Source organism: Catharus ustulatus, chromosome 29 (assembly GCF_009819885.2).
Source record: "Catharus ustulatus isolate bCatUst1 chromosome 29, bCatUst1.pri.v2, whole genome shotgun sequence".
In the NCBI taxonomy this organism is placed as follows: Eukaryota; Metazoa; Chordata; class Aves; order Passeriformes; family Turdidae; genus Catharus; species Catharus ustulatus.
Genome location: NC_046249.1, coordinates 764,152 through 787,992, shown reverse-complemented (window position 1 = coordinate 787,992; position 23,841 = coordinate 764,152). Strand labels below are relative to the sequence as shown.

Here is a 23,841-nt window from a genome sequence, read left to right as displayed (position 1 = left end):
GCCTCCATCGCCTTCCAGACTCGAGCAGCTGCTGTGGGACCTGCTCTGGGTTTTTATTCTTAGCGGGAATTGTCCTGGTTTAAAGGGACAGTATTGCCAGGAAAAGGAAATGCAGGAACTGTCAGGCAAAAAAGTATGGGTTGGGAATAACAGTTCTTTACTGATATAAGACAAACAAAAACAGCATCAGCTGTATGAAAGAAAAAAAAATCAGTGACAGAACAGTGGGCGTCCCAGTTCCCGTTGTTCAGAGGAAGCAGGAAAGCTTCAGCAGTCCGAATCCAAGAAGCCGGATCCCAACCACAGAGAAAGGAACCTCTCTCCTCGAGTTCGGCCGGCGAGCTGCGAGAGTTCTCCTACTCGCGCCGAAGGACAAAAGCAGGACTCCAGTTTCCCTAATGGAGCCATCGGGGTGCTCCAGGCGTTCCTTTGTCTTGAGCACTTCACGGCTAATAGGGGAGCCATCCCAGCTAGCTTAACATAATAATGGGAAAAATTTCTAAACCTCGCCAGCCCACAACACGAGTGTAAGACAACACACACACGTTTGGCACGTTTGGTTCCCGTCGTGGGTCTCCAGCAGCGACCGGGACACACGGGGGGGAGGTCACCGCGGGCTGCCACGCGACCGCCACGGGACCGGCACGCGACCGGCACGCGACCCGCACGTGACCGCCACGCGACCGACACGTGACCGACACGCGACCGCCACGCGACCCGCACGTGACCGGCACGTGACCGGCACGTGACCGCCACGCGACCGCCACGCGACCGGCACGTGACCGGCACGCGACCGCCACGCGACCCGCACGCGACCGCCACGCGACCGCCACGCGACCGGCACGCGACCGCCACGCGACTGACACGCGACCCCCCCCCCCACGCGACCGGCACGGGACCGCCACGCGAAACTACTCCACGCGAGTTTTTTTCCACGCGAGATTTTTCCACGCGAGATTTTTCCACGCGAGATTTTTCCACGCGAGATTTTTCCACGCGAGATTTTTCCACGCGTGTTTTTCCACGTGTGTTTTTTCCACGTGAGTTTTTTCCACGCGAGATTTTTCCACGCGAGATTTTTCCACGCGAGATTTTTCCACGCGAGATTTTTCCACGCGTGTTTTTTCCACGCGTGTTTTTTCCACGCGAGATTTTTCCACGCGAGATTTTTCCACGCGTGTTTTTTCCACGCGAGATTTTTCCACGCGTGTTTTTTCCACGCGTGTTTTTCCACGCGAGTTTTTCCCACGCGTGTTTTTTCCACGCGAGATTTTTTCCACGCGAGATTTTTTCCACGCGTGTTTTTTCCACGCGAGTTTTCACCACGCAAGTTTTTTCCCGCGGGTGTTTTTTCCACGGGTGTTTTTTCCACACATGTTTTTTTCCACGGGTGTTTTTTTCCACGCGTGATTATTCCACGTGAGATTTTTTCCACGCCTGTTTTTCCCACGTGTCTTTTTTTCCACGCTTTTTTTGGATGTGTGTTTTTTCCACGCGTGTTTTTTTCCACAATGTTTTTCCACGTGTGTTTTTTCCACGTTTTTTCCACGCGTTTTTTTCCACGCCTGTTTTTTCCATGCGTGTTTTTTCCATGCGTGTTTTTTTCCACATGTTTTTCCACGCCTGTTTTTTCCACGCGTGTTTTTTCCACGCAAGATTATTGCACACATTTTGTCTCCCCGTGTTTTTCCACACGTGTTTTTTCCACGCGTTTTTTCCACGTGTTTTTTTCCACGCTTTTTTTTGACGTGTGTTTTATCCACGCGTCTTTTTCCACGCAAGATTTTTTCCACGAGTTTTTTCCACGCGTGTTTTTTTTTTCCACGCGTGTTTTTCCACGGGTGTTTATTCCATGCGAGATTTTTCCACGCGAGTTTTCCACGCAAGTTTTTTCCACGTGTGTTTTTTTCCACACGTGTTTTTTTCCACGCATGATTATTCCACGCGAGATTTTTTCCACGCCTGTTTTTTCCACGTGTCTTTTTTTCCACCTTTTTTTTTTGACGTGTGTTTTTTCTACACGTGTTTTTTCCATGCGAGTTTTTTCCGCGCGAGATTTTTCCACGCGACATTATTCCACGTGTGTTTTTTCCACACGTGTTTTTTTCCACAAGTGTTTTTTTCCACGTGTTTTTTCCACGTGTGGTTTTTTCCACGCCTGTTTTTCCCACGTGTTTTTTCCATGCGTGTTTTTTCCACGCAAGATTATTCCACATGTTTTGTCCACGCGTGTTTTTCCACACGTGTTTTTTCCACATGTGTTTTTTCCACGTGTGTTTTTTTCCATGCTTTTTTTTGACGTGTGTTTTTTCCACACGTTTTTTTCCACGCGTGATTATTCCACGCGAGATTTTTTCCACGCCTGTTTTTTCCACGTGTCTTTTTTTCCACGTGTCTTTTTTTCCACGTTTTTTTTTTGACGTGTGTTTTTTCCACGTGAGATTATTCCACACGTGTTTATTCCACGCGAGAATTTTCCACGCGTGTTTTTTTTCACGCGAGTTTTCCCACGCGAGATTTTCCCACGCGAGATTTTTCCACGCATGTTTTTTCCATGCAAGATTTTTCCACGCGAGTTTTTTCCACGCGAGATTATTCCACGCGTGTTTTTTCCACGCGTGTTTTTCCACGCGAGATTTTTCCTCGCGTGTTTTTCCACGCAAGAATTTTCCACGCGAGTTTTTTCCACGCGTGTGTTTTCCACGCATGTTATTCCACGCGTGTTTATTCCCTTTTTTTGGGTGTTTGCCCTGCTCCCTGTCCATGACCACAGCGCAGTATTTATGGACCTCTGTGCCCCCTCCACGGGGAAGGTTTGGGCCAGGAGGGCGAGCAGGGGCAGGCCCAGCTCTGTGTGCCCCCAGCCCAGGGCACGGAGGGAGGTGCCCACCCCAGGCTGGTGCTGACTCGCCCAAGGTCACTGAGCCAAGAGCACAGCCCAGGATTCCCAACCCTCCGCTGCCTGGATCATGCTTCCCCCGAGGAACAGCAGGGATTTAATATTCTCTCCGCTGCTCGGCACAGAAAGAACAGAGCACTTGGCTTTCAGCAGCGCTGCTCTGGCTGTGGCAGCAGCTGCTTCCTCCCGCCCCCCAATGCAGCCACCACGTCTCTTTCCAATATTTTAATGAGTCGCTACATCTTACACTCATAATTATAAAAGAATAAGAATCCATAAAAATATTTTCTTTTCATAATACGCACTTAAAATACTCCAGGGCAAGTCAACGTGGTTCATTTGGGTGGGTTTTGTTTGTGTTTTCGTTTTGCCCCTGGCAGAACCCTTGGCTTGAGGGGGGGATGTGCTCCCCTGAGGTGTGATTGCTCGATCCCCCTCCCCAGAACTGCAGTTCCTGTTGCCCAGGTAAATAAAAACCAGGAGAGAGCGTTGCTGAGTAGACGGGCAAGGGGACCAGTCACTGACCCGCAGAGAACTGAAGCACAGCCGATTTCAGTGCACGTGGGGAAGCTCGGGGAGGGACCGGGGGGTCGGCACAGAGAACAGAGGGAGGGAGGGTTTGCATAAATACCATCCATCTTGTGTTGCAAAAACCCAAATGCTGCTGTGAGCTCTGGAGAGAGGCTCTGGCTGTAGCCAGCTGCCAGTGCTACCTGTTGGCACAACTCTGTGAGAGCGGCCATGAGAGGAAGGGTCAGAGGACCCGGCCACTTCCTCCATCTGCTCTGCAAATTTAAACTGGAAAATAGATTATCTATAAAAAAATGACTAGTGTTGCATGCTTGTGTAGACCTCTCTTCAGCTCCCAGGGCTCCAGGGTGGCAGCAGGGCCAGGACAGATCCCCAGGTGAGCAGTAGGTAGTTCTCTCTTCCCTCACACTCCTGGCTTAAGGCAGCTTCTGATTCGGCTCTTCCGTTTCCAACACAGGCACTGAGCTCTTGCAGGTAAGAGTTTGGGAACTGCACAGGTGCAGTGGAAGGGAAAAAGGATTGGGGAGAGAGAGAGATGGACACAAACCTCAGCCTCGGGACACAGACCACTGTCCATTGATTCCCAGGAGAGAGGGAGTAGCAGCAAAAAAAGCATTGAACAGCCAGGCTGGAGGAGAGGAGGAGGACGAGCAGCCGAGCAGGGGCAGACCTCCAGCTTGGAAAGTGAGAGAAGGTGGCACTGTCCAAAGGGAAGGTGCCCTCCAGCTTTCCCCCCTGGCCTGGGGGTACCCCCAGCCCGACGTGGGCACTCAGCCCCTTGTGCTCTGGGTTGGACGCTGCCGGGGAGCGGGAGGGCACGGGGCAGGTGAGCTGTCAGTGTCCAGTTTGCAGAGGCTCGTGCTCTCAGAGGTATTCTTGTAGAAAGTGCAGCAGCGTGATTTCGTAGTGCTCTCCTGACTCAGGGCACCGAATACTGTGTCTCTCGTTGGGGTAGATCTGTGCCAGGGCAGACACAGGCTGTTGGTCACTCAGCAGGGACACAGCTCCCTCCCCCCAGCCCTGCTCCCTCCCTCCAGCTCCACTGGGACAAGGCAGTGCAGGGAAGGGCTGGAGCACCCTCCCTCCCTGCAGCCACCCCTGCCAAGTGGGACATGACAGCTCGTGGAGGAGGAAAGTTCCAGGCCCCAGGGCAGCAGCCCTGCCTGCCCATGGCACAGCTGCCAGCCATGGAACAGCCACAGTGCCACCTCCCGGCCTCCCCTCCAGCCCTGCCAGGTGTTCACTGTCCCCACATCACAGCTGCCTCAGGGATCTGCTCCACCTCCTCCCCTCCCCAGAACACACAGCAGGGAACTTCCCCCAGATTTATGGGACCTTCCCTCCCCACTCCTGCCCTCCTACCTGCAGCTGGTAAGGTTTTCCAGCCCGGATTAGCTGCGATACCAGGAAGTTGGTGTGAAAAAAGTGCACATTTTCATCCAAAAAGCCATGGAGGATCAGCAAACGATTTGGCCTGGACATGGGGTGGGAGATAAGGAAAGAAAGAGGATGAGAAACCAGCTGGAAAACACAATGAGGCACCAGATAAAAGCTGTGCAGAGGGTTTGAACAAAGAGCTGCCAGCTGGACAAGCCAAACCCAAACAAGAGCAGTGCCACGGCCTCAAGCTGTGCCTGGCACAGGGGCTGGGGGTGCCATGGCCTGGCTGTGCCAGATCAGAACCCCTCCACTCCTCTGGGACTGACAGAGCTGGCAGCAGCAGCAGCAGTGGGGCAGGTACTCACTCGTTGGGAAGCTTTTCCACGTGCAGGGCCACCGAGCCAGCCTCGTAGCCCTGCTGGTTGTTCTCGGGGACGTCCATGTAGCGCTCGGTGTAGCCGGTGTCGTAGGCCATCCACACGGTGACAGGGGCACCTGCTATGGCAATCTGTCAAACAGAGAGGTGCCACCACACAGCCTCCATTACCTGCTCAGCAGCACTGTGCTCCCTGCCCTCCTGGAGAGGAGGGGAGAGCAGGCTCTGGGCTGTCCTGTCACTCAGAGCAGGATTGTCCTTCAGCAATCCCACACACAGCCCACATTCCTCCTCCTGCTCTTCCTCTTGTGGTCACAGTGAGCTCTAAAGGCCTCACCCTCTGCAAGGAGGACTTGTGAATGATCCAGAAACTGTGCTGGGGGCTTGGGATGGGGAACAGCACATCAGTGTCTGCCTGTATGGCAGACCAAGCCCATCCCAGAGCCATCCTGCTCCAGCCCCAGCCAGGGATGAGCTGCAGGACACAGGACTGGAGTCAGGCAGGACAGGGGAACATTCCACCTGCCCACCACAAAAGCCAAAACCCCAATTCCAGCTGGGAGGGAGAGAAGCTGAGAGAGCCAAGTGTCCCAAAGGTGCCAGCTCACCTTGAAGACGTTGGGTTTGCAGATGAGCCCCATGAGGGACAGGAAGCCCCCGTAGGACCAGCCGTGGATGGCGACCCGGCTCAGGTCGATGAACCCGTATTTTTCTGCTACATAATGTAAACCTTCCACCTGGTCCTCTATCTCCACCTGACCCTAAAAGGCAACAAGGAGGCTCGTGTTAGTGGACTGGATACATTTAGAGCCTTGAGGCAGGAACACTCCCACAGGAAAGGAAGGACAATCAGAGGTTCCCCAGCACAAGGAGGATGTTACCATTTGGTTTTTCAGGGCTCCTTCAAATTTGAGGCCTCGCTGGCATGATCCCCTTCCATCAATCACCACCACAGCATAGCCCAGGGACGCCAGCGTGTTCAGCCGCAGGTACTTGATGCCTTTGAAGGAATTGTTCACCAGCTGCACCTGCACAAGGAGGGAGGAAGAGTTTCAGGGCTGCTGCCTGCCAGTGCCTTCCTGAGGATCCTGAGCTGGACAGCAGCCACTCACTGAGCTAGCAGAGCCATGGATATCAAACCACAGGCTGGAAAAGTCATCTGAGGTTTGAAGCAGAGGTCAAACACAGGGACAAAAAGAGTAGGTTTAGATTAGATATTATTAGGAGGAAGATTTTTGCTCTAATGGTGGTGAAGTCCTGGCAGTCCTGGCACAGGGTGTCCAGAGCTGTGACTGCCCCATCCCTAGATGTGTTCAAGGCCAGGCTGGAGCTCTGAACAACCTAAGACAGTGGAAGGGGTGGGACTGGATGGGCTGTAAGGTCACTCCAACCCAAACCATTCCCTGATTCCATGACAGTTCCTTGCTACCCAAAATTCAAGTGTTGATGTGTGACTGACAGAGCCCTGCCCTGGGCAGCAGCCCCAGCCCTGACCCCAGCAGCTCCCCATGGTTTTTACCTGAGGGCCTCCATACACAAAGAGCACCGTGGGATGTTTCTTGCCAGGCTGCACATCGTGGGGCTTGTAGACCATTCCGTAGAGCTCCACGTCCGACTGCGTGCGGAAGTGGAAAATCTCCGGGGGGACGTAGTCTGGGGGACAGCCTGCAGCAGGAGGGGCACACACAGAGCTGAGGGACTGAGCAGCCTCTGCTCCCACCCCCCTGAGCCAGCTCTGTGCAAACCCCACCCTGGGCAGGCCTCCTTCAACACCAAACCACACCAAGGCTCAGCAAAGCCTCTCCCTGGGAAACACAGCCCTGAGCTGCCTGCACAGGGAAGGGATTCCACAGAAAACCTGCCTGGCTGGGAGCTCTCCAGCGAGGCCCTGTGCAGGGTGGGATGGGAGGATGTGTCTGCAGGAGGGGTTCAGGTGCTGCTGTGAGCTCTACCTAAACCTTTAAACCCTGCAGTGCAGAATGGAGCAACCACTGCATCCCAGCTACCTGTCCCTTCTCTCTTCAGACAAATCACAAATAAAAAACACCTTGAAGTGTTCAAGGCCAGGCTGGACAGGGTTTGGGAGTGGAAAACATCCCTGTCCATGGCAGTGCATGAGAACAGGATGAACTTTAATGTCCATTCTCACCTAAACCCTTCAGTGATTCCACAATAAAACCACATCCTGGTGGGTGTGTTAACTCTGTACACCCTGAGCATTATTTCTGCTCAATGTGTGAAACACCTCAAAAGCCACAGAGCATTTCCTGGGTGAGCTGACCAGGAGAAATATCTCCCCTACAGGAAAACAGGACTCCTGTTCCCTCAGAGTGAGGAACTCAGACCACTTCCCTCCCACCACTGCTGCCCCTGGGATGTTCTCCAGGACTTACTGGCTGCCTCCATCATGCTGGCCCAGAACTTGGGCTGCTTGTGGAGTGGGTCATCATCAGAGCCGCTGAGCTTGTAGATGTGCACGCAGGGAGGAGTGCTCACGCTGCTGTAGTGGCTGATGAACATGTCAAAGTTCTGCCAGGGAACACAGCAGAGTTAGGGAACGAGGTCCTGCTCTCCCCACAGCTCCAGCAGGGCTCAGGACTCGTTCCTGGCCAGCAGTCCTTGCCATTGCCAGCCAGGAGCCCTGGCAGTCAGGAGATGGGAACCCAAGGAACAACAAACCTGGCTCATGGAGCAGCTGTGGGAGAAGCCTGGCGTGGTGAGGCGCACGATCTCCCCGGGACATTCATAGCTGACCACGTAGAGGTGGTGCTCCAGAGGGGTGTCCTTGGTGCCTTGGAAGTACACCAGCTTGGTGGCCTCATTGACCCAGATCTGTGCCAGGAGAGAGGGCTCAGGGACAGGCAGGGACAGGCTCTGCTCCTGTGCCAGCCCAGAGCACACAGAGCATGGCAAAGGGGCTGAGGAGAGCACACACAGCACTTGGGAGCTGCAGACAGCACAGAGCAGTGACACAGAGCAGTCCCTCAGCCTTCCTGCTGGAGATCAAAGCATCTGCTCATTAATGGGCATAAGCTGGGCTTTGTTCCCTGCAGGTTAAGAGGAAGCCATCCTCTTAACAAGGAACATTCTGTGCTTGTATGGCATCCTACAGAACCACAGAATCAGTGAGGAAATGGGAAAGCCCCTCCAAGGTGAACCTTTGACCCTGTGGTCACCACTAACCCACGTCCCCATGTGCCACATCCACACCCTTCTGGACACTTCCAGGGCTGGACACCCTGTGCCAGTGCCTGATCACCTTTCCAGTGGTCATTTCCCCCATCTCCAACCTAAATCCCCCTGGTGCACCCTGAGCTGCTTCCTCTGCTCCTGTCCCTTGTCACCTGGGAGAAGAGCCCAGCCCTCACCTGCCACAGCCACACAGCTGGGTTATGAAGGTACAGGTTCCTTTTCTCCAGCCATCATGGTAATGAATTCCCAGTTGTGGGTGGACCAGTCTAACAGCTCTTAGCACCAAACTTTGGGACACTAAAATAGGTTTTTTACTGTTCAGAAAAGCTGTTTCTAAAAACCACCCAGTCAGGCAGGAACAGAGGCGACAGCTTTTAAATCCTGCATTGATCCAGCAACAGTAACTGAACTGTTTTTCCACCTTACAGTTTCCAAATGCTATTTCTGGCTAACCCACAGTTTGAAGACCCCTGTGAACAGCAAAGGGAAAAACACATCCAACTCAATTGGCCAGGAAAACCAGGCAGAGCCCTGTGGAGCAACAAATGCATCAAAATAATTGCTGCTAACACAATTTTAGCCATAACACATGCAGGGAAGAGCTGTGGCCAAAATCAACAGCATGTACAGTGAGAATCCACATGGGGAGGGACAGCAGGTTAATTGCAGATTGAGGAAAAGCAGCAGAAACCAAAAGCTTGGAGCTGTTGGTCTTTTAAAAAGCGAGAAGTGAAAATCCAGATTAATTGGAAATGAACAGACAAGGTCTTTATTTTGACAGAAATCACCTGGGAGTGTTAAAGATCAGACTCGGAGTTAATTCCTGAAGCAAAAATGAAACCAGGCTTCTACAAGATTAATAAAAATTCATTTCTGGCTGTTCTGCAAGCGACAACAGAAACAGCTTCTCCATATTCTAAATTGCTTTATATTCCCCAGCTGCCTTCTTCCTAAAGGCTCTGCTGAGGGATCAGCTGGAGACCAAGAGTTCACTCCGAGTGCCAGGACACATTTCCACATTTCCACATTGCAAGAACTCATTGGAGTTAAAATGCCTCAGCAAAGGCAGCAATCCCCAGCTCCTCCACAAAATGGTTCTTTGTTGCTCTTAAACCTCAGACTTGTGTCTTTTTTTATGGCCTGACCCACTCCTGGGGTTTGCCTAAGGAGCAATCCGAAGTCTGATTAAGAAGGCAATCAGATCCATGTGCACTGGCCTACAGCACTTCTGGGGAAAGCAGAGGCAGCAATAACAACAGCAACAAAATGAAGCTTAAGCAGTTCCAGCAGGTCCCAGGCGTGAGGGAGGACTCAGGCCAGGACTGGGGGCAGGCAGTGCAGAGCTGAGACACTGCAAGAGAATAAAAATAACCCCTACCTTGAAGCCATGCCTCGCCAGCACCTCCCACTCCCCAGCAGTCAGGGCAACCTCCTCCTTGATGGGACATTTGAAATCATCTGCAAGAGAGACCACCAGCATCAGCCACTGCCCTCCCAAAGGAGCCAAGAGGAGCTGCCAGGGCTGCAGCCCTTACCCTCACTGTGGACACAGGGCTGCCCCCAGTCGTGGCTGCCTGCCTTCAGCACTGCTGTCACCCTGTACAGGTGACAGAAGCCCGTTTTGCACTCGTTGGCTCGGATAAAGCAGAGCTCTTCCTCCTCCCCCTCCGGCTGGATGAAAGGATAGAAGATGTCATGAACCTGCCACACAAGATGAGAAACCTGTGAGTGATTTGCTTTATCAAACCCAGATTCAACACCAAACTTGGGAGCACTGAGTAGCAAAGCCCCAAGCAAGGATTTAACTGGACACCCAATCAGCCTGAGAATGGCTGGTGAGGGCAGGAAGGGGCAGCCTGTGTTCTCCTCCCAGCCCCGAGCCTCTTACATTTATCCACACATCAGTGGTTTCTTCATAGATCACAAATGGCTGGACATTTTCTGGCACAGATTTGGCAAATTCAGCACGCTGCTCCTCATTCTCTGGGACTGGAATAAAGAGTGCTGGAGGCAGGAGGACTAGCTGGAGCCGCTGCTGAGGTCTGTCTAGGAACATAGCCCAGGCACTGGGGAAAAAGTCAGAGGTGAATGTCAGTACCACAGAACAGAGGTCCCTTTCCAACACTCAGAACATGCAACCCCTTTCTTCCCTCCTGCTGCCAGAAAGGATTTGGGCATCTGAATGCAAAGCTTTTCTCATCACTGCTGCTCTCTAATCCCCTGGAAGCTGTGCCAACACACACGTCCTGCCAGCCAGCTCTGGTATTTCACAGGGGCATCGCTCTGATGAGATGTCTGACAGATCTGCCAGCTCCTGTTCCAAGGGAGCACTGCCACCAGAGCCCTGTCTGCAGAATGGAGCTGCTCCTTGGGCACCCCCATCAGGAAGCCCTGTCTGTGCTCCAGCTCTCCTCCAGCTGAAGTGATCACCCTCCAGGAGCTCTGTCTGCACCTCCTCCTGTGCTCTGGCAGGGACAGACACAAACACAGACCCCAGGGGAAGGAGCTGCTGCAGCCCCAGCCCTGCTCCCCTCCAAGGAGAGTCCCTGCAGGTGGCTGCACTGCAGCTTCTCAGCTTGACAGATGGCAAAGCAGGGCCACCCCAAGGCCTGGGGGTGCATCCCGGGCAGTTTCAGCATCCAAGACAGATTGTGAAAGGAGCCAGCTCTCCCCCAGTGCCGCAGGATTTCAGCAACTGAGATATTCAGCACATTTAGATAAGCTCTGGTGCAGAACATCACAATCACCTCTGGGATTACCTGCTGGAAAGCTCTCTAAATTTCCTTTCCAGAGCAGAAAATTAATGACAAGTTACAGAATGCCACCTTCAAAGGCAGCCAAGTCACCTTAACTTAATCTGCACACACACCAGTTAACAGCCAAGCCAGCTTGGGAGGGGGAAAATTCAGAACTTTAAAATTTCACTCAGATTGGGTGAACTCTGTAACTCCCCAGGCAGGTCTGTGTATCCCATTTGGAGCAGCAGGCAGTCCCAGAGCAGTCCTTCCCTCTGGACACACTGCACCAAGGATGTGGCACCACAGACCCTGCCCTGTGATTCAGGCTTTGATGACAAACTGTGCCAAGGAACAAAGATAAAACTGCCCAGACACCCCCATTTCCAGCAGGAAACACGTTGTACCTGTGTCAAACACCTTCAGCTCCAAAGAGCTCCCCAGGACTGGCACTTAATGCCTCAATGTCATTTAACCCTGGCTGTGACAAACCCCACAGCCTGTCACTCTGCTCTGCTCCATTCCTGCTTTTAGGATGTTACAGCACTGAAGAAGTCAAATATCCTTGTGCCATTTCTGGCACTCAGGGCTTTAAAAGCAGGTCATGAACACAGCATGTCGAGGGTCTGCAAGCAGAGGAGCCCTTGGGAGTTATTTTGGGAGGAAAATGAACTCACTATTTGCCATCCCGGGTCCATCCAGCACGGGCAATGTACTCCACAGTGGGAAACAAGGCAGCAAAGGGTTGCACCAGCTCTTTGTCCTGAGCACACACAATCTGCAGCAAAACCAAGGCCCAACATCAAATCAGAGCACCAGAGCTCATCACCTCCTCCCAGGGAAGCTCGGGGAGATGGCACAAGGAAGTTTAGCTATGCCATCAGCAAGGGTCAGGCCAGGAGAAGCAAGCCCTGCTACAAAGAGCAGGAAGAGAAGGGAACAACAGGCTTCAAAGCAAAATGATTTTGGCATCCAGCCACAGGAAAGGACACAGGAGGGACTGAAGCCCTGGGTTAGACCTGGCTGCAGCTCTCCTGTCTCTGCCATGGTGTACCAGGCAAGCCCCACTTTCCCCTTCCCTCCACACTTCCCCAGAATGATTCTCCTCAGCATCTTCAAGTCTTTCTAATTCTTGGATAAACACATTAGAGAAGCAGGTATTACAAGAGAATAAAAAACCCAGACTAATACTCTGTAGGATTTCTTTGTGACCTTGTTTTAATTCTAGGGAGCTTCAAAAACCCTCCTGTGCAATGTCCCCTTGTGAGTTATCACTTACCTTACCCTTGCTGTCTGTTTTAAATTCTGCCAGTTTCAATGTAATCTTGGGGTTTTTGCTGCCTGCAGGGAAGTTAAAAAACACCAAGATGATCAAGTTGAACATTCTGTGGTTACACAAAACACAGCTTCTGAAGGAGAACAGCCCCTGGTCCTACTGAAATGGCTCTGTGTGAATTCACAAATATCAAATATGCATGTGAGCAAACACCAGAGTCGTTCTGGGAATGGGAACAGTTTGCTTTGCCTTCCCTAGCTGGCTGTGCACGTTCCCAGGAGGCAGAGGAAAGATGGGATTCTGAATTTATTCCACAACACACCACCAGACATATTCCACTTCCTCAGCAATGCCTTCATTTCAGGCTGGGATTTAAAGTTCAGCCTTTCCTGCAGCAGATTTTGGGATCGGAGAGTCAATTAGGTCTCAACTTTTACATCCCAGTAAGTGCCCAGATTAATGGTGCAAAGTTTACAGTCCCAATTCCACTGCTGGCTCCAGCAGGGGTCCAGAGCTGCCTCAGCAGCCCCATGTTTCACTCACCTGTCCTGGGGTACCGATAGGAATCTGTTTTTCTCTCCTCCAAGGCAGGTGAAGGAACATGAATTATCTCCACCTCTGACTCATCCACTTCCTCGTACAAGATCCGCAGCGTTTTTAAATCCTCTGAACCTGGGACAGAGAGCAGCAATGTTTGGAACAGTATTTCCTGCTGCTTCTGGCTGGCCTGGAGCAGAGGGAGCACCTGTACAGCCCCAGCTCTCACTCAGCACCTGCAAACACTCCACAATACAATCCCCCCAGGATTCCTTCAGGTGATCTCCCCAGAACAGCCCAAACCCAGACCAAAGGAAAACTCAGCAGGAACTCAAAGGAAAACCATGCTCAGCAGCTCATTCCTAGCAGGAGGCAGCAGCCACAGTGCCAGGATTTGATGAGAACAGGGACTGACCTTCTGTGGAAGCCGTGGGACACCACCAATAGCCCGTGAAGCGATCAAACTCCTCCTGAATGACAAAAGTGGCCACACCAGCAGACTTGGGGTCATCCAGAACATTGGATAAGCCTGGAGAGCGACAAACACAAGACAGCATTTGCATTTTGCATTTACATCTCCTTGAGAACTGCTGACCCAAAATGCACTGGTAAGAAGCGAGGCAGGAGTGTGGGAATGGCAGATCCTCAGCAGGATTCCCTGCTGGGGCTGCAGGAAGCCCTGGTACCTTTGTGGCAGAACGTCATCCGCCTCTCCTCGCCCGTCTCGATGTTGGCCACCCACAGGTCGTTGTTGTTGATGAAGGAGAAGAAGGCTGGGTCAGCAGGGCAGATTTTGGGATCCATCCGTGGCCCCGTGCACTGGGTCTTGATCTCCAGAGGCTTCATTGGAGACACCTACAGCAAGGGACACACAGAGCTGGGTGCCACATCAGCTCCCAGCTCTGCAGAGAAAAATCCTGACCCAGAGACACTGGGGTGATGGCAAAGGGGCCTGACAGGACACAAGAGCAACCACCATAACCAGATGCATGAAGATATGGAGCAGGTCCAGAGGAACCACAGAGATGCTCCAAGGGCTGGAGCCCCTCTGGAGCCAGGCTGGGAGAGCTGGGAGTGTCCACAGGAGAAGAGAAGGATGTGGGGAGAACTCAGAGCCCCTTGCAGTGCATGAAGGGGCTCCAGGAGAACCTCTTGTGAGGGTGGCTGCCCCTGGAAGTGTCCAAGGCAGGCTGGACAGGGCTTGGAGCACTCTGGGACTATGGAAAGTGTCCCTGCCATGGCAGGAGGTGACACTGGGATGGGATTTAAGGTCCCTTCCACCCCAGTCCAGCTGTCCCCAACCAAAACCAGCGAGCCCCTTGGAGGTGATGTCCATGAAACCCCTGGCACTCACCATGAACCCATTCTTGCCCCCATCTCGACAGTGGAAGAGGCTGTTGCTGGCCTGGAAGAGGAACAGGCCACTCTCACTGTGGAAATCGTAAGATGTTATCCCAAAGACACCCAGCCTCTTGCGCTCCCTCAGGAGCTCCTCCTCTCTGGAATACATCCCGTGGTGAGGGGTGGCCTGGAATTGAAGGGAAGGAACATCTGAAAGGATCTGCAAGGACAGGAATGCTCACAGGAGCGCTCTGAGCCTGTCACAAGAGCCCAGTTCAAACAGGCAGCACTGTCAGGGTGCAGGTCCCCAATTCCTGCACTCCAGGCTGCAGCTGTGGGATCCAGTCTGAACCCAGCACACCCCCAAATTTCCCTGTACAGGAGGGCTGAGCTGTGAATCTCTCAGCTCTGCACTTGGCACTTCAGCACGAACTGAGAACAGCTGCTTATGCAAATCAGATGTAACCAATTAACTTAATGACGTTATCTGCAGCCTTCACAAACAGTTTCCATGTCAGACACTGCAAACAAAAGTTCTTCCGGGATCTTGAATTACCCTGGAGAGAACTGGCAGCCCAAATGGGGTCAAGACAGGTAAATTCTGTTCCACCAGGAACTTTTTAAGTAGGGAAAAAAGACCAACACTCCAATGCTGTCAGTGACAAAGGACATGAAGATACTGAAACCAGGGAAGGGAAAACTCCCTCCCTTTCTGGTGCACTCACAACAGGGTAAGGCAGAAGCAGCAATTTAAACTCAGTTTTCCCAGCTTGTTAAGAGCAGGAAGGATGACAGGCACCACACAGATGTCCCCACCACAGCATCACCAGTTTCCCCAGGCACTGACAGCCCAGGCTCTCCCCACTCTGGCTTACCTGAAAGTGATCCAGCATCTGTTTCCAGGACAAGAGCAGCAAGGCCTCCTTCCGTACCTTTTTGGGAATCTCTGAGTAAAGGAGGGAATTCTCTCTGCTACCATATGGCATTCCTGTTGGGAGGACAAAAGCATCATCCTACTTAAGATGAGTCAGCCAGGACAAAGAGGCCCATGGGCAAACTCAAACAGAACTCTGCAAGCAGAGGGGCTGGGGCTGCCCAGAGAGCTTCACCCACATTCCTTCCCAAGCAGCTCCCAGATCAATCCCAGAATAACATCTAAACCACTCAGATATTGCTTTGTTTGTAATTTTCCTGAGCAAGATTTAACACCACCCCACCTCTCCAGAATGTATTAGGTCCAATTTTCCCCTCTGTGCCTGTCCTCCATGTCCCAGCTCCTCTCCAAGAGCACTCCCCCCTGAACGGGTGACTCAACATCACTCTCCACGTTTCTCATACACAAATTTGCTACAGGAAGCTCCTTCAGGCCAAGGCAGCAGCTTGCAAGGGGGGAAGGAAAAGCTTGGAAGCTCCAGAGAGCCCATTCAAATGTGGAGCAGTATCCTACAGAGTCAAAAGACCTTGTCATTTTACATAAGCCTTTGACTGTGGTTATCAAATGAGCTCCTGGCCTTCATCCAACTTCCAAAACAACCATCAAATATCCTGACTGTGATTCTGACAGTTTCCACAAAAACAAAGACCATGAACTTGCCCTCTGCTTATGCTGTAGAGACTCCCTGGATCAGAAATTCACACAGGGATATGTGCCCTGATAGTGCCTACTCTGCACATGTTCTGGGCAGAACAGAGAGATTTTGGAGCTGGCTGACCCAGCAGCAGTTACTTCAAATTAAAACTGAAATATTAATAAGTGCTCGGGAAGCAGAGCAATATGTGAGGATCTAATCCTCAGAGATGCAGGAACACCAAAGTGCTGAGCATGTGGTGTTTAACATAAGCAGCATCTGCCACCATACAACAGCAAACTCAGCAGGGATGGCCCAGGAATGATTGAAGATGGCCAGAGAGGAAAAACTGCAGAGAGGAACAAATGACTGGACACACACATCTGACACCCAGGCACTGTGACCTGCACTTCCCTTCCCCTTCTCCCAGAACTTTCTCCAGTGACCTCAGGCTGACTACAATCAATTGGCATTTACAAGGAGAATGCTGCCTTCCTCCCCAAAGCCAGTTTACTTTGCTTCCAGGTGAAATATTCCAGCCTACAGCAAAGTTCATCAGGGATCTCCATCCACTCCTCAGTTTAATTTAAACACTTTAAATGTTATTTAATGCTGGGGCAGTACCAGCACACTGAGTTAAACACTTGTGAACTCACAGAGAAGCTTGGCTGCCCCATCCCTGGGAGTGTCCATTATCATGGCAGAAGAATCAGCATTTAAATCAGCATTTACTTTTATTAGGGACATGTGAGAAGAGGTACCCTGGGATTACCTGGCTGATGCTGATCTTAACTGAGGGATTAATCTGCTCTAAGCCCTGTGCAATTCCTGAAGGAAGGAAACACTGAAAAGGCACTCGTGTATCCTCATTCCTGCTCCTGGAACAGTCACACCCTGGCAGAACACCAACCACCCAGTAGCTGGTTTGGTTGCCATTTCATACAGCAGAACATTAAAAAAATTTAAAATTAGCCACTTAGTTCTTTAATCATCTAGATCAAAACCAGTATCAAAGTGAACTGGAAATACATCCAGCTTTAAATCAAGCCTCACTGCTCAGACTTGACAAGAAAAATATGCCAGCTCTGGATCCTGCCCTTCAGAGCAGCACTTGTGTCCCTGGAATTTATGAGAACTACACAAATCAAAGTCACAAATCAAGTCACTGGCACACACAGGAGCTGCTCAGTGACAGAAGAAATCAGTCCCTCAAATCCAGCATCCTACAGTGACCTACAGCCCAAAGCTGGGAGGAGAAGGAAGAGCAGCAGGGTCACTTCAGGGCAGCAGTCACTGCACAGAGCTGCACATCCGGCAATTTTTGTACTGGCCCAGTAACGATCAGCTCATGCCCCAAAGCACAACAAAACTCTTTATAGGCTATAAAGCTTCCCATGTCACCAGCCACAAAATTACCCAGTTCCTAAAATCCAACAACTCTCACTAATTACACCGTGGCTCCATCTGGAACAAGGGACCTGTACAACACAGGATTCTGTTTTCAGTCCCACTCAAGGGAGGGACATTTTCCTGCAAATGCCAGCAACAGCTCACTCCCACCACAATTCCCTTCCCTGCTCTTGAAAGCATCCTTCCTTCACGACTCCTAATAAAGCAGGAGACACCACCACCCTGCCATTAATATGTTGTAACATATAATTAGTCATTACTGACAGCAAATTTCTTGGAAAGTCAGTCTGGTTAATGAAGAAAGTAAATCCCATTTCTGCCAAGCTCCAGAGGCCCCTTCTCCTGCCCACTCCCTGTGTGACAAAGGACACAGAAGTGCTGGCAGGCCAACACTTCCCCTATCACAGCTGATCCTGGTTTGTGCTTGTCTGGGGTTGAGGAGTCCCTGCTCAGTCCCAGGTCTGCAGAAGATCCTGCAAGCTCTGAGCCACGTTACCCAACCTCAGTTCCCCCACCTCACAAAGGGGAATCCCTCCCACTCCTTCCCTGGCTGAGTGTGAAGAGCCCCAGGCTCCCCCAGCTGCTGGCACCAGGCTTACCCAGGTAATAGAGGCGGTGAGAGTGCGGGCTGGACTCCTCTGTTTTCCGGACAAACTGGAAATCGTGGGGAGCTTTGTTCACTATCATGCCCGAGTACTTCCTGCTGCTGTGAATAATGTCACGCAGCCCATCCCAAGAATGCTTCTGCACCTGGAACTGGGAAGGCACATCCTCCATCTCCACCACTTCAGAGCTGTCTGAGAGCGTGTCCACTGCAGTCATCCTCGCTTCCCCTTCAGAACTGGGCAAAAAACTGAGGGAGGAGTAGAGGGACACAATTGAGCCCAAAAACCAAGCAGTGCTTCTTAAACTACAGATGCTGGGATTCTCTGCACTCAAGGATGACACATTAAAGGAAAAGTCCATATATGGGATCCTACAAATGAAGATGGTGACCTCAGCAAACTCCCTCTCCCAGGGCTGGCTCAAGGAATAAACTGCTAAAGGAAGCACAAGCAGCAGATTCTGGTGCAGACAAGGAGCAGCTGAACTCAAAGGAAAACCACTCCAGGAATTGGGACAGAGATGTCAGCAGAGCTCAGCTATCATAAAGGCACAAAAACTCCTGCCCTGTGACACCACAGAACTGGAATCCCCTTCCTATCCCAAAGGAAAACCTGCCATTGCTTGGGGGGAGAGGCTCAAACCCAAGCACAGCAATTCACTTACCTGAGGAGATCCTGAGGCCAGGAATGAAGTAAGAGAGATGGGGAAACAGGAAGAAAAAGTGTAACTGCTTTGCTAAGAGAGAGAGAAGGCAGCAGGAGCAGACCCTGTGTATCCTGAGAAACGTGGCACACATTCCTGAGACTTCCCAGAGAGCAGGTGTGGAAGGAGAGGACAAGAACCGCCTCCACATTAACTCCAATGTTAATTTGGGGTGAGGTGGACCCACAGACTTGCCCAAGGTCAGTGATGTCATCACTGCAAAGCAGGAATGAGCTGAGGACTAGGGAAACCTGTTTCTGACAGCCCACTTGAGGAGCAGGATGTCCCTCCAAGAGGACATTGGAGGGGTTTTGGAGGTACCTGAAAGAATGTTACAGAGAACTTCAGAAGAACTTCAGTTTACTGGACAGAATTAGCCTGGAGAGTTCTGCCCCAAGGAGACAGAATCAGCCTTGTGCAAGGGCTGAAAATGTAACATCCCCTCAGACTCCTGAGTCCCAAAACTGTACAAAATTGTGCCAAAAGTAACACAGGCACAAGCTCCCAAAATAATTCTGTAGGTGGTCCTGGTACCTACTGCCCAGCAGTAAATCCACAGCTGGAAAATGGATAAAGAGAGGTATTTTCCAATCAAAGGCAGGCAGGAAGCCCAAGTGAAACCACAAAAGAGAACACCATGGGATGCTCTAAGACTGTGTCTGTGGCCTCTGCCTGATCCAGGTTCTCCACTGCAGCAGCTAAAATCACAGCTGAAGGCAGAAGTCCTGCTTGTCAGAAACATAACAGGAAGACCATGAAAATCCATGAACTGAGTGCAATTCTCCCAACTCCATCCCACTGCAGGCCAACTCAGCCAGTTAAACACTCTGGCTCAGCTCACAAAGTCTGGCCCTTGGGTTACTCTCACCAGGCTGATGAATCCATCTCAGCCAGGCTGGCTCCTCACAAGCCAAAGTTTAAGCTTTCAAACCAGTCCACAGATGTGATACTGGTACCTGTCCCCAGCTGAACTGGAGGCTGGAGCCCCTTCCAAACTGCACTGCCATGATTTTATCATGGGAACAGCACAGCTCTAAGCTTGGCACTGCTCTCCTCCTGGTGATTTGGACACTAGAAAGGAGTGGGGAAGTGGGATAAGCAAAGCAGCCACACAAACTGAGGGGAGAGCACTGGGAATTACCCCTGGCACTGCTGGACTCACAAAATCACACAATGGTTTGAACTGGAAGTGACCTTAAAGATCATCTAATTCCCAACCCCTGCCATGGGCAGGGATACCTCCCACTAGAAGGGAAAAAAAACCTTAAAACTGACATGATACAGAGGAAAATGAAACTCAGATTTCTGCCTCTGTCACTACAGCCACCTCTGGAAAAAGACTCAGTCAGGGTTTGATAACACTGTGTACAAAAGTAAACAAAGAAGTAACTTATCACAGAGTAGATTTGGGGACTGCATTACTCAAATGTGAGTTGGATCAAGACACAGTTATTAACTATCTAAAGACAGGCAGCAAGAATTCATTGAAGGTCTCCACCTTGCTGAAGCCCTGTCCCTCCTGCCCCTGCTGAGGCAGGGACTGAGATGACTCAGAGCTGTTGCAGGAACACTGCTCTCTCCACTCCCAAAAACACGGAGCTGCCCCTTGGGGGCCTTTTAATGCCACTTGTGCCCTGCCAGGTGAGGTGGGTGAGCCACCAAGCCCTGCTCTGGGGAAGGTGTTAGTCTGGAGGGGACCACAAGCACAGGTGGGAAACCAGAACCCAGAAAAAAACTGCAAAACTCGATAATGGAAGTGAGTGAAACAAGTTATTGTCCTGAGTCACTTCCTGACTCACAGATCCTGGGCAGGACTGCACAGATGGGATTTCTCAGGAGCCTCTCAGTGCAGAGGTGAGGGCGGCTCTGTCCCAGCTCCAGGGGGGACTGCTGCTCTGTCCCAGCCCCAGAGGGGACTGCTGCTCTGTCCCAGCTCCAGGGGGGACTGCTGCTCTGTCCCAGCTCCAGGGGGGACTGCTGCTCTGTCCCAGCTCTCCAGAGGGGACTGCTGCTCTGTCCCACAGCACACAGAGGGGACTGCTGCTCTGTCCCACAGCACACAGAGGGGACTGCTGCTCTGTCCCAGCTCCAGAGGGGACTGCTGCTCTCTCCCAGCACACAGAGGGGACTGCTGCTCTGTCCCACAGCACACAGAGGGGACTGCTGCTCTCTCCCAGCTCCAGAGGGGACTGCTGCTCTGTCCCACAGCACACAGAGGGGACTGCTGCTCTCTCCCAGCCCCAGAGGGGACTGCTGCTCTGTCCCACAGCACACAGAGGGGACTGCTGCTCTGTCCAGCTCCAGGGGGGACTGCTGCTCTCTCCCAGCTCCAGAGGGGACTGCTGCTCTGTCCCACAGCACACAGAGGGGACTGCTGCTCTGTCCCACAGCACACAGAGGCCACACAGGGACCTGGACGTACCTTCTCCAACTTCCTGCAGTCTCGTTTTCCAGACGAACCCTCTTTATCTTCTGCATTAACTACTCAGAGAGCTGGGCAGGACAGGAAACTGGGGAGGAAGAGGGGAGAAAGGAGATTTCACACAACTGCTGGGTAACAGATCTTCCATAGGTCACATTTCCAGCTGAGCAGGGAGGCACAAATAAATCCTTGGGTTTCATTCCTTGGTCCAAATCTGTTCTGTCAGCACAGCCTGGATTTGAACAGCCCTGATAAATCTGAGAGGCTTCACCTGAACAACGAGGCTCAGTGAACTCTGTGGTGTGCCTTGCTCTTTCCCAGAAAATTCTTCTCAAAATCTGAGAATCTTGAGTACTGAACCCTTCTGCCATCCCCTTCCCAAAATCCTGGAATTCTTTCAAATATCAAGTACTAAAATCTGATAAAACAGAGGTCTGGTCCATACACTTAGAGGGAAGAGCCAAACAAAGGACACACCATGAGGAGCCAGCCAGAGGGCCACAGTCCCACCTGGGACACAAAAAGCACATTTATCTTCCAAGCCTGAACAGCCTCCCCAAACAGCCAAAAACGCACTCACAGGGGACCAGGAGAGACAAAGCATCACAAAGAAACCCCTCGGCTGCAGAGGAGAGCAGAGAGGGAGGAGGCAGCTGCATTCAGCAATTTCAGGGCAGTTTTTGATGCAGGCACGAAGGGTAGCGGGAGGGATGCTCAGGAATGCTGAGTAACCCGGTCTGAGCTCCCAGCTGACCCTGCCTGGAGCAGCGGGTTGGACCAGAGGCTTCCCGAGGTCCTGCCAGGCTCGGCTGTTCTGTGATTTTAATCGTTCTGAGGAACATCTTAACCCTCGGTGCACCCAGCCCAGATCACGCATTTCACACAAGGAAGGAACACTAAAATCTTGAACCAGGAAAAAACCAAAAAAGCAACTAAGCAAAATAGACAAAAGAGATCAGGAACCAGCGTGAATCATTCGGGAAGAGCCAATGGAACACAGGAACAGAGTCACCTACAGGAGCCCTTACAACATGTCCCTGTCGTGGCCGGGAGCTTTAAGATCTCCAAAAATTAAAGCAGCTGAGGGTGGGATAAAGCGGTGGGGATTTCTGCAGAGAGGGATGAGCTCCGGCAAAGGCTGCCAGCAGCCCGTGTCCCTCTGCAGCTCTCGCCGGGAGCTCTGCCCTTGGTGCAGAGGAAAGGCCGGGATTTGGGATGGCAGGAGAGGGAATCCCCGGGGATGGAGCATCCTGTGCCCCCTCTCCTCACTGCTGCAAGGACAGCGAGCAGCCCCTCACCCGCCGGGGCTGGGCGGGGGACACGGGACCCCCTCCAAGGGCAGGGCTCGCCCCCATCGCCCCATCCATGGGGGCAGCAAGTGCGAACGACCCCCCGAGGGCCAGGCCAGGCGGCGAACCCGGGCGAGCAATCGCCCCCCGGGGCAAGGAGAGGCCGCCCGCATCCCTCGGGGGGGGACGGAGCGCTGGGAAGGGGCAATCCCCGCACCCCGGCCCCTCGGGCACCCCGGCCCGGCACAGCGGGGATGCGGCCCGCGGAGCGCTCCCCGCCCGCCTCAGCCGCCGCTCACCGGCGAGGGCCCCACCCAGCCGTGCCCGCACCGGGGCGGGACCCCCCGGCCCCGCCATCCCCCCCTCCCCTCCTCACTCACCGCGGGGCGCGGCGACCTCCCCGTGCCGGGCGGGGGTGGGGGCGGCTCCTGCGCGGGAGGGAGGGCGGGGGAGGGAGGGGGCGGCGGCGGCTCCGTCAGTGCCGCTCCATGTCCCGGGCGCGGGGCAGCCCCGGAAACGGGGGCGCGGGGGCGGCGGCGGCCACGGCGCGACCTCTGACCCGGCGGCGGAAGTGGCGGGAGCGCGCGCGCGGCGGGAGCGCGCCCGGGCGGCGCGGGAGGAACCACTGCTTCCGGCGGGGGGGAGATGCCTGCGGGAGTACGGAGATGTTACAAAATCACACAGGGTAGATGAGGTGTTGGAAAAGACCTCTGAGGTCATGGAGCGACAGTCACCTTGTCATCCAGACCATGGAGCTAAGTCTGTCCTTAAACACCTCCAGGGACGCTGAGTCTGCCGCCTCCCTGGGCAGTCCGTTGCAATGCCTTCATGGAGAGGGCGGTGCGTAGAGAGAATTGAGGCTGATACAAGGTAAAAAAGCACGGAGAGAAGATTCTCCCTTGCCCTCAGAGATGGGCCCCTCATTCAGCATTGTAAATGCCCGTCGTGGGGCGGCTGTGGAGCCATTCTCATCTCTTATTGTGCTTCACCTCCCGTTTCCAGGGAATGGTCGGGTCCCGCTGGGTGGTGTTGCTGAGGGAAGCCGGGAACGCCACTCACAACGGGCGTTGGTGGTATAGTGGTTAGCATAGCTGCCTTCCAAGCAGTTGACCCGGGTTCGATTCCCGGCCAACGCAAGTTCGCTTTTTTTCTCCACATGTTATGATTTTTTTTTCCCGTTTCTCGCCGATCCGAACCGAACTGAGATGCACCGGCACGCGGAGCGCCCACCCGGCTGCGCTTTTTGCCTGCTTGGGCCCCGGCGGGAGGCGGGGGCTGCTCAGCGCACAGTGCCCGGTACTTCTCTTCCCAACTCGCAGCGGAGGCCCGAGTAGTCAGGAGACGGCGTGGAATTAAATAAATAAATTAATAAACGAATAAACAAATAAATAAATGACTCCGTATTAAAAAACAAAAAAACCTTTAAACCCCTCCAAACCCCAAAACACGAAGAAAATAAACCGGCATAAAAAGCTACCACGAGTTGAGGGAAAGAAAAAGCAGGTGTTTCCGCCCGGGATCGAACCGGGGACCTTTCGCGTGTGAGGCGAACGTGATAACCGCTACACTACGGAAAC

At 52.7% G+C, this 23,841-nt stretch overlaps 1 protein-coding gene and 2 non-coding genes across 3 annotated transcripts; 1 reads left to right on the top strand and 2 right to left on the bottom strand.

Moving 5' to 3' along the window:
* Window positions 1-3,109: 3,109 nt before the first annotated feature.
* DPP9 (dipeptidyl peptidase 9) lies at window positions 3,110-22,703 on the bottom strand. Its single transcript, XM_033082400.1, has 21 exons — window positions 22,645-22,703; window positions 20,976-21,063; window positions 17,845-18,098; window positions 15,143-15,255; window positions 14,281-14,454; window positions 13,613-13,781; window positions 13,342-13,455; window positions 12,933-13,061; window positions 12,393-12,454; window positions 11,791-11,891; window positions 10,267-10,444; window positions 9,914-10,079; window positions 9,757-9,836; window positions 7,866-8,018; window positions 7,580-7,715; window positions 6,706-6,851; window positions 6,068-6,214; window positions 5,795-5,947; window positions 5,176-5,318; window positions 4,793-4,904; window positions 3,110-4,387 (listed from the first exon to the last, which is right to left on the bottom strand). The coding sequence occupies exons 2-21, from the start codon at window positions 21,029-21,031 to the stop codon at window positions 4,295-4,297; spliced, it is 2,679 nt and encodes an 892-aa protein (XP_032938291.1). The 5' UTR covers window positions 21,032-21,063; window positions 22,645-22,703; the 3' UTR covers window positions 3,110-4,294.
* A 625-nt stretch (window positions 22,704-23,328) lies between these two features.
* On the top strand, window positions 23,329-23,400 carry TRNAG-UCC. Its single transcript has one exon. It is a non-coding gene; the product is annotated as a tRNA-Gly (tRNA).
* Window positions 23,401-23,768: 368 nt separating this feature from the next.
* On the bottom strand, window positions 23,769-23,841 carry TRNAV-CAC. The gene has a single exon. It is a non-coding gene; the product is annotated as a tRNA-Val (tRNA).

Coding starts and splice junctions, on each gene's coding strand:
- DPP9 (XM_033082400.1), bottom strand. CDS start 21,031: ATGCAGAAGATAAAGAGGGTTCGTCTGGAAAACGAGACTGCAGGAAGT. Junction 11,892..12,392: donor AAACAGACAGCAAGGGTAAG/GTAAGTGATAAC, acceptor GTTTTGCTGCAG/ATTGTGTGTGCTCAGGACAA. Junction 9,837..9,913: donor GCCCTGTGTCCACAGTGAGG/GTAAGGGCTGCA, acceptor TCTCTCTTGCAG/ATGATTTCAAATGTCCCATC.